The sequence below is a fragment of the Callorhinchus milii genome, unplaced genomic scaffold (genome assembly GCF_018977255.1).
Source record: "Callorhinchus milii isolate IMCB2004 unplaced genomic scaffold, IMCB_Cmil_1.0 Scaffold1, whole genome shotgun sequence".
In the NCBI taxonomy this organism is placed as follows: domain Eukaryota; kingdom Metazoa; phylum Chordata; class Chondrichthyes; order Chimaeriformes; family Callorhinchidae; genus Callorhinchus; species Callorhinchus milii.
The window spans coordinates 43747468-43762573 of record NW_024704742.1 but is presented as its reverse complement, the minus strand read 5'-3'; the positions used below and the strand labels follow the sequence as shown (position 1 = coordinate 43762573).

At 42.6% G+C, this 15106-nt stretch overlaps 1 protein-coding gene across 1 annotated transcript in view; it reads left to right on the top strand.

Annotated features, from left to right (window-relative positions):
- Positions 1–15106, top strand: part of sepsecs (Sep (O-phosphoserine) tRNA:Sec (selenocysteine) tRNA synthase) — a 41702-nt gene that overhangs the window by 654 nt on the left and 25942 nt on the right. The window contains 3 exon segments of the mRNA XM_042341093.1: positions 7949–8041; positions 8044–8069; positions 12251–12405. Of these exon segments, the coding sequence (XP_042197027.1) occupies positions 7957–8041; positions 8044–8069; positions 12251–12405 (266 nt within the window). The 5' untranslated portion in view covers positions 7949–7956.

The window sequence follows — 15106 nt, the reverse complement described above, 5'->3', positions numbered from 1 at the left end:
TCTCAGCGAGCGCGAGGCCGCCTCCATCCGCGCTCTGCCCCAACCCCCCCCCCCGGCTGTCACTCACAGCCCCCGGCCCCGCCCCCCCCCGGCTGTCACTCACAGCCCCCGGCCCCGCCCTCCCCCAGGCTGTCACTCACAGCCCCCGGCCCCGCCCTCCCCCAGGCTGTCACTCACAGCCCCCGGCCCCGCCCCCCCCAGGCTGTCACTCACAGCCCCCGGCGCCTAGCAACTCCGCCCCCGGCCACGCCCCCCCTCCCAACCCGGCAGCTCTCGCTCTCTCTCTCTCTCGAGGCACGCGCCTGCGCATCAGCCACCAGGGGGAACCTGCCGGTTCATCCTGCGCCGCGGATTTCCCAGGGATCCCTGCGAGGCTAATCGTGACAATGGTGTCACAATGGAACTGTTTGTGGCTGCTCTGTGATGTCACAACGGTACTGTTGCTGGTATTCTATGATGACGTAAAGACGCCCTGTGATACCTGTTGAGGTGGATGTCAAAAGACCCCAAGAGGTCAAGGGGAGTTCTCTCCCACTGTTGTACCACCAACAATTCTCCAAAATAAAGTTTGCCATTTTGTGTGACGTGGCTATTTGTGGGATATTGCTGCGCGCAATTGGGTTGCCTCGTTCTCCGACAAATACGCAGTCACTGCACTTCACAGAAAATCTTGCTGGGCGCTTTGGGATGTCCCCCGACCTGAAAGGTGCTATACCAAATGTAATAATAATAATAATAATAATCCTTGCATTTGATATAGCGCTTTTCACGTCAGGAGGACGTCCCAAAGCGCTTCACAGAACACACTCTAAAGTGGATTGACAGTATATTTGTGGGCGAACGCGGCAGCCAATTGCGCACAGCAATGTCCCACAAACAGTCGTGGGTTGAAAATGACCAATTTTATTATTGTTTTTGGTTTTTTTGGAGGGATTATTATTAGGCGTGTGGAGTAAGGAAACTTGCCCAAGGTTTCGCCCTCTGCCTGGAATTGAACTCAAGTCTCTCGCTTGCAAAGCGAGTGCTCAACCACTGAGCTACAGGACTCCAGAATAAATGTAAGGATTATTCTTTTTTATTACTGTTACCAGTGCTCTGTGGTACAATGGTACTGTTATTGGTGCTCTGCTATGTCATAGTGATAGAGTTACCACTAATGATAGTTACCAGTGGGTATCTCATAACAATAATAAATTGATCATTTTCAATCTACGACTGTTTGTGGGACATTGCTGTGCGCAATTGGCTGCCGTGTTCGCCCACAAATATACTGTCAATCCACTTTAGAGTGTGTTCTGTGAAGCGCTTTGGGACATCCTCCTGACGTGAAAAGCGCTATATCAAATGCAAGGATTATTATTATTATAACATTGAAGATCGAGGATTAGACAGACAGTGAATTAGCCACAATGTTCAGAAGAACCTTTGGAAACACGGATCAAGCCAAAGGATTGGAGTGTGGCAAATGTTCAAAAGGAGGGAAGAGGATAAGCTGGGAAATGGCCAATTGATCCTACCTCAGTTGTAGATGAATGTCTAGAGACTGTATATAGGTTAGATTGTTAAATTCTAATAAAAACTGGGATTGATCCAAGAGAGTCAGCATGGATATGAAAAAAGAGAAGTAATACTTGACTAATTTGATTGTATTATCTGAGGAAAGCTGTGTGTTATTAATAAAGGGAATGCAGTATATACATGGATGCCATATATACAAGATACCATATAAGATCCTTGTTGAAAAAATGTGAGGCACTTTGGTAAATTAAGGCGATGGATATTAGCTGTGCATGGGATACAGTAATCCGTAGTAAATTTGAGGGATCTGTGCCAGGACCACTATTAATTTTCATCTATGTTAAAAGGCAATTAGAAGAAAATATTTCTGTTGATTAACTAAATTATGGGGAAGCAAACAGTGATGACAAATGCAAGAAACAACAACACATTACATTTGTTTAGCGCCTCCACATTGTGACAACAGCCCAAGGTGCTGGACAGTCAGAGATTCGGACCCGAGCAGGGGGTTGGGATCAGGAGGGGTGGAGGGCAGGAGTAGGAGGGTGACCGAAGGTGCAGTCGAAGAGGAGGGTCTTGAGATGAGCATTGAAGGAGGTGAGGGAGAGAGCAAGGCAAAGGGACTGGGATAGAGATCCAAAGAGTGGGGACAGAGAAACTGAAGATACCATAAGGGTATCAACCAATGTTGGTGGGGCGGGCCAGGTGGGGGACGTGGAGCAGGCAGGAGCCTGCTGAGCAGAGGGAACGGAGAGATCAACATGGAGAACCTGGAGAATGATTGACTTATTCCTTCCAATTTGATTTACCATTGTGAACAGCTAAGTTGGCAGATGCAGTGCAATGTTGAGAAATGTGATGTAGAACAATTGGAGAAAAAATAAAGTGTACCCTAAATGCTAACATTCTTAATGATTTTCAGGAGAGGTCTAAGGGTGCAATTATCCAGACCTTTAAAGGTGGGAACAAGTACAAAGAATTCTAGGTTTATATATAGGGTTAATGAAACAAGAATTTATGTAAGACATTGGGTTAGGCCACAGATGGAGTACTTGTGCAGTTCTGGGCACTTCATTACTGAAAGAATATGAAAACCATGGGAAGGATGCAGTGTAGGTTCATAAGTATGAGAATTTATTTATTCGAGAAATGGCCTCCTTCTGTGCTGTAATTACTGTGTTTTTAAATGAAATAAAATCCCATCTGGAGCAATTAACAGTGTGTAACTAATCTCTTACTGGACCAGAACGAATATGGCTTGAAGTATGGAGTGCTTTGTTACAAGTGATTATTGAGGCTGAGACCATTATCAACATTTGAAGAGAAACCATATTTATAGAAATAAAAAAATTAACCTGCAAGGAGCATGTTGTATTTACTCTTTTAACTATAATGTTCTTATACAACAACAACAACAAGATTCCATTTATTGAGCGCCTTTCACGTCGGGAGGACGTCCCAAGGCGCTCTGTATACTATGTAGTATACTATGTAGTTTTGAGTAAGATGTGATTACCTTATTGAAATGTATCGAGTTGAAAATTATACAGGATTGTTCTGCTTTAATTCTTCTGTCTTCCTTTAACTGCTTCAAAATGTGACCACTCAAAGTTTAGTTTGTGCACGTAGACTGGAAAGTTGTTCTCAGGTTCCTATTTATAAGAACTTATTCTGTGCTATTCATTATTTTTTTATGGACAAACTCTAATATGATTTAAGAGCAAATTAGGAATTGCATACTTCGTTCAACAAATGTTTCCCTGTCTGTATTACACAGCCTTCATTTACATTTCTTTGCATGTATCCTGAACTGCTTGTGATGTGGATAAATCAATAGTCATTTGTAAACTGGGAAGAGCAGGCCACTGAAGATTGTGGTCCATTATCTGATGTGACTTGTTCTGGAACGCCATGTTGAGCGAAGATGGATTTCAGATATTCAATTAAATCAGATGACAACTTGGTGACATTCACATATCTCAAAAAGTAATTTACATCAAATAAATAACTACACCTTCTAGATTCAAATTGATCTGTTGCAAGCTTCTGCAATGGAAGACGGGCACAAGAGGAAGCCATTTGGCCTGATCTGCTGGTTCAAGCTCCTTTCCTGGATGTACTTTGCTCTTTTCCCCATAACTTTTTTTTTCTAAGTTACTATTTATCCAATTCCCTTTCAAATGCTGTTATAAAGTTTGTGGTAAGGCATTCCACATTCTTACAAATATCTATGTGTGCAACAAAACATCTTCTAAAAAATCTCCCATTTCCAGAATCTCCAGTTTAATACTCTCTCAATGACAATGATGTCCTATTGTCCTATCCACAATGAGGTGTCCAAAACTAAACTTAATACGCCAAATGAGGTCAAGCCAGCGTATTGTACATAATTAACATAAATTAATTTCTCTTGTGTTCTGTGCTCCTAAATGTAAATCCAGAATTCTATTTCGGGATTTTATCATTTTATCCACTTGCACTTCCACTTTTAGAGGCATATGGCTGTACTCTTCTTTACCCGACTTTGCCTGTTTTATTTTTTGCAGGCTGTCTTATTTCTTGAAGATGTTGTTCTGAAGCAAGAATGTCTAGCTCATGATGCAAAAACATAAATATCAGTCCTTTCCTAAATGCATTTTGTACAGTATTTGCATTTTAGTTTAAATGTACCATGCTTGTAGATAAACAGCATTTTATGCAGTCTGTCACTATCATCTTGCTTAAGAGTATCCAAACCAGATTGACAGACCCACATACATATGCCACCTACATATTGAAAGTTTCCTGTGTCTGGAAATGGAATACACGCTCAAGAACCAAGCCAAAGGTCTGTAGTCAGTTGAAGTGTGTGAAAGCTCTTCCTACCAGATTGTCTTAGGATCCAACCAAGAGAAGTCATTCTTAATAATTTAATTGAACGCTTACTTCAGCCTCTTCCTAGACAAAAGGATCATGGCCAAGATTTCTAAAAGTGTAAAATATTTTCTTTTCTTTATCCAAACAATTCTAAAATCATTAGAAAAACATCACAACAAAATCGGCTTGACTTGTCTCACTCCCAAATTACAAGAGAGCTCCTTCAAAGCTTTTTTTTCGAGGGGTGGGGGTAGAGTCCACCTTGACCCCTCATACATATTCATATTCAATATTTTTGCACAGTAAAATAGAAGCAGATTAAAATAGTTACTATTCATCACCACCACCATTTAAAACATATCAACAGAAAATCTCATGATGTAAACATGAATATCAGTCCCTTCCTAAATGCATTTTGTACAGGTACAGTGTTTGCATTTTCGTTGAAATGTACCATGCTTGTATACGAGCAGCCTTTTATCCAGTGTATTGATTTTCTCCAATCTCTTGCTTTCCTCACCTTCAAAGCCCCCTCCATGGCCTTGCTCCCCCCTACCTCTGCAACCTCGTAACCTCCTACCCATCGTGCTCGCTCCCTCTGCTCAGTGGGCGGCAGCCTGATTCACTTCCCCCGGCTCTCCTGCCCCACCATTGGCGGGTGGGCTTTCTGCCACTCTGCCCCCATGCTCTGGAACTCCATCCCACAGTCCCTCCGCCTCGCCCCCTCCCTCGCCTCCTTCAACACCCATCTCAAGGCCCTCCTCTTCGATTGTGCCTTCAATTATCCTCCTCCCCCCCCCCCCCAATGCAGAGGGAATGAATGCAGCAGGAGGGAGGGAGGCAGTGCTGCTGAGGCTGAACTGCTACACTGAGAGTCTGTAGACTTTGGGGAGAGGTTATAGTTCAGAACTGCACTGGAAGCGGAAAGCCTGTGCCTGGCGGAGCTTTGCAAACTGAACACTTAAGTGGTAACCACATCTTTTTACAATAAATCCAATGAAACTCCCAGCCTGATTCCTTTGACTTTAGACCCTGGCTGCAGCCTCTCGCTCTTCATCTCCGAGGTGAGGTTGGTGTCGGGCTCAGCACTGGAAGAGCTGGTGACTGTGGGTGTGTGAAGCTCTCAGTAAAATGCAAATACTCCCTATACAAGGCGGTACCATCAGTGCTGTCCTTAGGCTGGTTTGTGCTCGTGTGAGAGGGAAGGAGAATGACTGGTTATAGGTATAAAGGACTCACTAGTGACCTGGTGCTGGAGAGAGAGAGAGAGAGAGAGAGTGTGTGTGTATCATCCGGTGCTGGAGAGAGAGTGTCTGTCATAATCTGGTGCTGGAGAGAGAGAGAGAGTGTGCGTGTGAGTCATGATCTGGTGCTGGAGAGAGTGTGTGTGTGTGTCTCATAATCTGGTGCTGGAGAGAGTGTGTGTGTGCGTCTCATGGTCTGGTGCAGGAGGCTGTATCTGCAGGGGGTGGGCTAATGCTCAATAAATTCGCATTCACTTGACAATGATAGCCTGATGTGTGTAGGGGTCCAAGGCTGGCCATTCAGCCAACTCCAGCTGCCAACCCTTTACTCCCATAGAAATCTACCCACAGGAGATGACCGTTCAGCTCCATAGTATTTGTGTCTGCTGTTTGCTCCTCCAATAAATCCATGTATCCCAAGTCACAATTTCCCACTCATGCCCACACAAAGAATTATAGAAATCATATTGGTCGTAAGAAACCTTAGTACATCCTCAAACATCTGAGGTTAAGATATTTTTATGCAGTTTGTGGACTCATCTGGGGACCTTTTGCGCTGCACTCCCCACCGTGAACACTGTAGGACAAGGTGGTGGGTGCCCCCAAGTGCGGAGTCAGGACAAAACCAAAACAGTAGTGCTTCCCAACCAATGAAGCTTCGCCTCAAAGAACATTAGGCAAAGGTCAAATACGAGTTAAAAAATGATGCCTTACCAGTTTGATTTCAGTGAATCTTTTTGATCAACAGGACTTGCAGAACCTGTAACACCTAGTTTGATGCTTACCTGACAGTAAAATATGTAGATATATATTCAAAAATGGAAGTTAGAATAACTTTATAGAATCATGATGCCATTTTAATATTTAGTATCCATGAATTCATTCTTTCCTCTCGCCAGCCGCTCTACCCATTGTATCTTTTGCTAACGGTTTCATTTTACTTTCTTCAATTTTCTTCAGATCGCGTAGCCTGAGGGCTTATGACCTTTATTCCTCTTGGTGCAAAGGCTGAACCTAAACCTTGATCTTCTTCAAGTCCTTTGACGGGCAACTATAATCTTGTTCATTTCAGTTCCTCTTATATTGTTTCTTCATTTCTCTCACAAGAACCAACCGATAATGTGACACTTATCTTTGATGCTCCCCTCTTAATCTTTCATCATCTATCTCCTTTGACCTTAGGTGGAATGCTCACATCACCTCTGTTGCTAAAGCACTCTCAGGACGCTCAGTTTCGTCTATGTGCCAAACATATTCTGAATAACTCTTCTCTCCATAAAGCCTAAAGTTGTTCAAGCTTTGAATGTTGCTCCCTTGTCTAGGGAAGCTTATCTGTGGCGACCTCTCTTGCTTTCCCAGACAGCATAAACAAAAGTTTCACTTTTGATAAGTGAACATTCTCTTACTTGCACCTTCTCTGTTCTTGCAAACACTTCTTTCATTCTCTTTTATTGATTGTTGTTGTTATAGTTGTCATTCTGTCTCAAAACTTCCCCTCTTGTAATATAAACAGATTAATAAATGATGGGCTGTCTGATGTATATATTTCTGTATAGTACATGTCCGTAATTCACCTATTGACAATCTTTATTTATGGTTATTTTCTGGCAGAACTTAAAGATCCCTAAGTACTATTTCTCAAAAGAGGAGGGAGTTTCATCAGTTGTCCTGGCTAGATTAAATGACCAATTGGCTTCTCCTTCTAGCTACTTGTGAGGCTTGTTGGCATAAACATCCGCCATATTTACAAGATAATAAGATGTTGTAAAATTACAATTTATTTTTTAAACAAATGTCCACTGAAAAGCGGTCCCTTCCTCACCGAGCACTGGCTTGCGGGATTCACCTTTCTACCTTCATTCCCACCCCAGAATCCCTCCAAATCACTCTCTTACCTTGTTCAAGATCCACCTCCAGACTTACCTTTTTGCTATGCTTTCCATTTTCTTTCCCCTTCCCATATTTTCGCCCCAGCTCGGATGCTCATCAAATATCATTAAGTACTTTGGGACATCTTCCCGATGTAAAAGGCGCTATTTCAAAATACATTTGCTTTGCTCGGAAATGCTACCCTATATAAAGGCAAGTTGTTGTTGAAAAATATGTATGACAAGTCTGCCTGATCAGTTGTGAAACTGATAAAATAATACTAATCCTTGCATTTGACATAGCATCTTATCACATTGTTCAACGTCATCTCATAGTGATTCTCAGGATTTACTGTAAAATGTAGTGACCATATATTTGTAGGCGATATCAATCTGAATCAAACTCAATGCAGCATTAGTTGATTTTTATTCATGCATCGCTGGTATTTTTTGTCTTCACAGCAGCAAGAATGAACACTGAAAACTTTTCCTTAAGTGAGCACATTGTTTCCTCTTCATATATTCAACAGGGTTCACAGGCACGACGCACACATGAGTCTTGATTCGCCTGCTTATAGAAAAGGTAAGAATTGCAAATTAGTGCTTCAGCCAGTACAGACCTGTGTTGTCATTTTTGTCTCAATTTCTTTCTCTATTTGTACATGGGCAGAATCTAAAAAAAAGTAGTTTTTGTAGTGTTAATTCAAGTTAGCCATATCCTTAGCTAATGCTAATGCTTGATATGCTCTTAATCCGGTTTGCTCACGCTTCCCCTCTCTGTCTCAAGCTTTTTCTATCTGTCTTTAAATCCCACCTTAAAACATAGCTCTTTGACCTTGCCTGGGGCATCTATCCCCTCCTCCCTTGCTAAAAGCCTGATCATGTCTGTGAAACATTCTGAGATGTTAACCTGCTTGAAGGGCATGATATGAATGCAATTTGTTGTTGTAATTCCTTGCACATCTAATTAACATCCTCTTAAAGGAATGTTCATCAAATTGTAACTAACCCTTCCTATGTGCTGTACTTGGAGATTTTTTTTATACTGTAGGAATGTACTCTGGTATTCCATTAGGTTCCTTCACAGCTTTGCCACCTGCTTCTCACCTTGAATTTAATTCTTGTATCTTAAACACTGGGACTCTCTGATTTTCTAATCCTTTTTTAAATAAAAATCCTTGCATTTGACATAGCGCTTTTCACGTCTTCTCGACGTCTCAAAGCGCTTCACAGAATAGACTGTAAACTGAATTGACTGTATATTTGTGGGCGAAATGCGGCAGCCAATTGCGCACAGCAGTGTCCCACAAACATCGTGGATTGAAAATGACCAATTTATTATTGCTTTGTTTTGGAGGGATTATTATTAGGCTCTGTGTGGAGTAAGGAAACTTGCCCAAGGTTTCGCCCTCTGCCTGGAATTGAACCCAGGTGTCTCGCTTACAAGGCGAGTGCTCTAACCACCGAGCTACAGTTTAGCATATAATTGCTCTCCCAACTCTTCCTCCCAAAATGTATAACCTCACACTTTCCTGCCTTCAATTTCATCTGTCCGATTTGCTAATCTGTTTACATCTTGGAGTACTGAGGACCTGCCTGGCTCAGGAACTCGCGTGGCAAGACCGTCACAAACAAATGACTCGATTCCAACATTTCACTGATTTTTGTTTGATCAGCAAACTTAGAAATAGTGCTCCATGTACTAGGCTCCAGGCTAATTTCTATCCTGAGGTTTTGTATTTTATCTTACTGCTAATTCCGGGATGTGATTTTCACTGTATTTAACCAGCATACCTCATACAGATCAACTGCCTCTCTTGCTGGATAGAAATAGGCAGGACAAATTCTCTTCCTTCATTTATGTAACTAATAAATTACAAGTGATGGGATGTACTAAGCAATAAAAGTTAGATGCAACTGGGACATCCTGCCATCTGTGACTCAATATTGTTGACTCCACAATGAAATAATGGTGACTGGTAACGCTTGTCTAAATTACCTCAGCTCAGGAGAAAGTATGACTGATTGTCTGATTCAATCCGTCATAGTGAAACAAACGTTTCAAAGCACTGTTAAACCCAAGACAACTACTTTAATGTAATACAGTACTCGACATTTTCATACATCTGGACTCCACAATCTAAATCAATTATTACAAACAAAATATCGGAATTCTGGGGGAAAAAAAGGAGGGTACAGGATGGGCAGCTGCCATAAATTAGATTTTAATGTTCTCTGAGACTGGTGGCTACAGATTTGCAGTGTATGGAAACTTAATATTCAGTGTATTATTTTATGGCAGTGACCATATTGGTTCGTGCTTGTGTTATTTAATTTTGAGTTGCTGAATTGTTTATGTGAACAATTATCAGTTATGCGTTGCAGACCTCTCTCTCTTTCACACAGCCTCTCTGTTGTTCCCACTTTTAGCTTGTTGTGGTAATGCAGATTCTTACAGAGCTGTGTACTCTTGCAATTACGAAGCTCCCTCTGAGAGTTTTTGTTTGTTATGTACTGATAACTGCAAAGTATGCACTAAAATCCTCTTGAATTCTTTTCCTTTCATACACAAGCTGTTTCTATTGTATGTTGTGGAGCTGTTTTTAAAAATGTTGCCAAGCAGTGCTTGGCATGCCCACTTCACTGTGCTCCCACAGGCATCCAGTGTTTGTGATGCCTTTATTAAAATGTTGCCAGTAAACACTATTGTGCAAGGTGCAGTAACTCATGAGTATGATGGTTTATTATTGAAACAGGATTATTTGTTTTAGAGCCTCTTAAGATTTATTATTATAACAATAATCCTTGCATTTGATATATACAGTAGTGCCTTATCATGTTGTTGAAATCTTTCAAAGCAATTCACAGGATTTACTGTAAATTGTAGTGTAGTTGTAGACAAATTTGGTAGCCAATTTGCACATGGTAATGTTCTAGTTTAGTCCTGTAGCTCAGTGGTTAGAGCACTCGCCTTGCAAGCGAGCACCTGGGTTCAATTCCAGGCAGGGCGAAACCTTGGGCAAGTTCCCTTACTCCATACACGTAATAATAATCTCTCCAAAACAAAACAATAATAAATTGGTCATTTTCAATCCACAACTGTTTGTGGGACACTGCTGTGCGCAATTGGCTGCTCACAAATATGAAGTCAGTTCACTTTACAGCATATTCTGTGAAGCGCTTTGAGATGTCGAGAAGACGTGAAAAGCGCTATATCAAATGCAAGGATTATTATTTATATTACAAACAGCCATATAGTGAATGATTAATTTAATTGGATTGTTGGTCTTCTCTTTTTGAATACTGCCACGGGATGTTTAACATCCACCTGATTTGACACCAAATTCCTGCTTTTGTGGTTCTCCTAAGAGTTAAGATGTTCTGAGTCTGGGTTAGTGAGAACCTGCAGTAGTGAGTAGACAAAATTTACGTAAACAGGGACAAAGTATCTTACTGATAATAGACCCTTTCTAGTTATTTCATCTCACTTATGATTCACATCAACTAAAAAACCCCAATAATACATTGTCTCAACAAGTTTCTACTGTATTTCAAAGTAATTAGCAAAAAAAAGTGTGGATATTTGCCAAGGAAGTGAAATTTTCTCTCAGAATTCAATTCTATAGCTCCATAATTGTATTCATTCAAAGCTTTACTGGCAGCTGCAAAATTGACCTTTTCCTTTCATTTGTATCCTTACAAACACTGTAATTTCTAATTCTAGATTGAAAATTTAGAAAGTTGTTCCAAAGGATTTAAAAAATCCTCCTTTGGGGGGGTGGTAAGTGGAGTCTCCCTCGAGCTGAACTGGCTAGGGTAAGTCAGAATCGAGCCAACACTCTGTGGCGGTCTCTGAAGTCCGTTCCTGAGCCAGGTGAGTGTGCGGTCCTGCTCGGGCTCTGCTGTTGACAGCCCAGGCACACCGGCTCAGAACTTAGAAAATTGGAAGTGTACACTCGCATATGTGACTGATGTTGCTTCCTGAGTCCATGCGCAAGAAGCTCTACTTATGTTACTTCCTGAGCCATTTTTTTGCACTCTCTTATAATGTGAGGGCCTAAGAGATTGGATCCATACGAGCATATTGTAATGGCTTTGCCCTGTGCAATGAATCCTTATAACTTTGTAATACATTGTGATTTCAGCATATGTATAACATCTACAGTGAATGCATTTTACTCTAGTGGAGGTTTTGTGTTCCTGTTGCACAGCTTAGGGCTGAGTGGACCCAATGGGCTTTGAATTCTGATCCGAAGACAAGTGCTCAACCAATTGACCTACCTGGGAATTTGCTGTAGGAACTAAATTTCTCAGCTACCAAGGAGACAGTTACAAAATATTTTCCATTTTTTTCCCTCGCTATTTGTTTCCCTTATTCCTTATTGCAGGATAGGAAATTGAGATTTTCAAAAAATAAATGATTAAAGGGAATAGAATGAAAATGTTAGTAAGCAGTGAAGATTTTCTTTCTGGGGTTTGACTTGTAACTTCCATTTTGTATTTTGTCACTGTAGATTCTAGGATGCATAAATTTTAGTTGAACTGCATAGAGCCTTCAGCCTGCTGGAAAGAAACATCATCAGAATACATACAAGGAATCTGTGTGTCAGGGGCTAAGAGTTGAGTTATAAATCCCAGTTACTGTCATGCCAAACCACTATTCTGTTAAATGATCCATATCCCACTGAAGGTCCAATATATGTCTTTATGACATTTTTTTCAAAACAAATGTTCAGAATTCTATCTTATTCCATTTTTTTCTAGGGTAAATGCCCAGAAGATGGATGGGAAGAGAGTACCATTGAACTGTTTCTACATGAGCTGGCTATTATGGATAGTAACAACTTTCTTGGTAATTGTGGAGTTGGGGAGAGGGAAGGAAGAGTGGCTTCAAACTTAGTTGCTCAAAGGCACTACAGGTACAGTCAGATATTCTCTCTGTTTGCTTTGTGTGTTCCCATCTGAGGCACCCCAATAGAGCACTTGCCATATCAGCTCCATGTTGCCAAAGAAAACCTCACCTTGCATTGCTTATTATCAGATTTGAATTGTGTGTTACTGTGGCTACACTAGGTTCTATTTGAGTTGGGAATGTGTTCTTAATCAAAATCGATTTCCATTAAATATTTTGTTAATGCCACATATGGTACATTCCTCACTCAATGCGAATATAGTAAGTTATATATGAAAGCCGCAATGAATTTTTGGCCAGTGAAATAAATGGCTAGGCTTAAAGGCAAGCTAAAACATCCAAACAATTAGATTATTCTTGACTGATCTCCTGAGTATTATCTCATATTCTTGCAATGACATCATAATATTCCTTGCCCTATCATCTAGCCAAAATGTCACAAAGTAATTTACAGGATTTACTGTAAAGTGTATTGACTATGTTTTTATAGGCAACTGCGGTTGCCATTTTGCACTCAGCAATGTCCCACTAACAGGAATGACATGAATGAAAGTAAATATCCCTTGCATTTGATCAATTTTATCTGTGGGATTATTGGGCAAAACACAGGGAGAAACTCCCTTCTCTTTTCGAATAATGCCGTGGGATCTTTAGTGGCCAGGTAAGAAGATAGACAGGACCTCAGTTTAAAGTTTCATGTTAATCATGAGCTCAAAGTCCCAATGTGGGGTTTGAACCCATAGCCTTCTGACTCGGAGGTGAGAAAGCTACCAACTGAGCCAGGAGGACGTTAATTTTAAAAGACCTCAACGTGACTCTGCATGATGGTTTTATGTTAGAGCATTAATAGAAACATAGAATATTTTTAAACAGAAAGGCATGATTCACCTCATTTATCTGTGCTACAGCTACCTTATTAATTAATCACACTTTCCCTTTCTCCATGTCCCTTAATGATTTTTACTGCTCAGGTGCTTATCCAGTTCTCTTTTAAACAATTCTATTGATTAAACCTCAAAAGCCACTTATATCAATGCTCTCATGCCCCTTTAGTATCTTAAATAGGACTGTTTGCACACAGGTCGTGTACGCCACATATGTATCCTTTATGGATTTGGATCCCAACTCTACCTTTCCTCCTCTACTCTCAACTCCACGACCACCGATGTCCTGACAGCCTGCCTGTCCGACATCGAGTCCTGGACGAGAGACAATTTTCTTCAGCTCAACGTGCGAAAAACCGAGGCCCTCCTGATTGGTTCGCGTTAGCGCCTCCGCACCTCAGGCGCCGACACCATCAGCATCCAAGGCTGCACTCTCCACCTCTCAAAGCCAGTCAGGAACGTTTTGTTCGACCCTGAGCTGTCCTTTCTCCCTCACATCCGCACCACAACTGGCACCGCCTTCCATCACCTCCGGAACATCGCCAGACTACGGCATTACCTCACCCCTCACGCTGCTGAAACCCTGGTTCACGCCTTCGTCACCTCAAGGCTGGACTATGGAAACTCTCTCCTCGCCGGCCTTCCCGGCACCTCCCTCCACAAGCTGCAGGTCATTCAGAACTCTGCAGCTCGTGTACTGTCCCGCACCAGGCTTCGGGACCACATCACTCCCACCCTCGCTCACCTCCACTGGCTCCCCATCCCCCAGAGGATTGATTTCAAGATCCTCATCCTCACCTACAAGGCCATTCACGGCCTTGCCCCCTCCTACCTCTCCAACCTACTATCACCCTACCTACCTGCCCGTACCCTCCGTTCCTCCGGCTCCGGTCTGCTCCACATCCCCCGCCCCAACCGCCCTACCATCGGTGGTCGGGCCTTCAGCCTCTCAGCCCCGAGGCTCTGGAACTCTATCCCCCAGTGCCTTCGCCGCTTCCTCCCTTTCCTCCTTCAAGGCCGGTCTCAAAACCTTTCTCTTTGACCGAGCCTTCAGCTCCCCTCGACTCTCTTCCCCCTTCTCGCTCCCTCCCTCCCCTCACCCTGACCATTTCCCCCCTCCTCTCTCCCTCCCTTCCCTCCCCTCACCCTGACCATTTCCCCCCTGCTCGGGTCATGACCCAACTGTGCAGCGCCTTGGGACGTCCTCCTGACGTGAAAGGCGCTTTATAAATGGAATCTTGTTGTTGTTGTTGAGCTCCTGGGGATGCACCGGGGAGGCTTCCTCTGAGCCATCTGCAAATTCCAGGATCAAGCAGTGAGGTGGATTTGTGGCAAACACAGGAAGTGGCTGTAGGAATGGGGGCGGGGGCTCCAGCCTACACTGACCTGTCACTAAGCACCCTGGAGGTGAAGTCAGCTTCACAGCGGTCACGTCTATTTACCAAGGCCCCTTGCATGAGGTCCTGGATTAAGCAACTGGTGCTGTGTAACCCGGGTATATGGCATTGGACTTGAACTGCGAGAACATCAAGGTGGCTGGATGTTACAAGCTGTTCTGTAAAGGTCCTTACACCACACTGAAGGCGGCTGCCTGCCAGACAGCTGATGAGGAAACTCTGAGACTTGGGGCAATAGGTGCTGGAAGGAGTTACCTGGAGTCTGAGTTCACGAACGTCCAGCACATGGAATCCACCTTGATTTGCTGCAGGGAGGCAAGCAGCTGCTGCTTAAACTCCACACCTCAAATTGATGGAATAGGAAGGGACATGTGCACGAGCTGCAGACGGGAAAATGGTTACAATGCTATCACCCGTTTCATGCTGA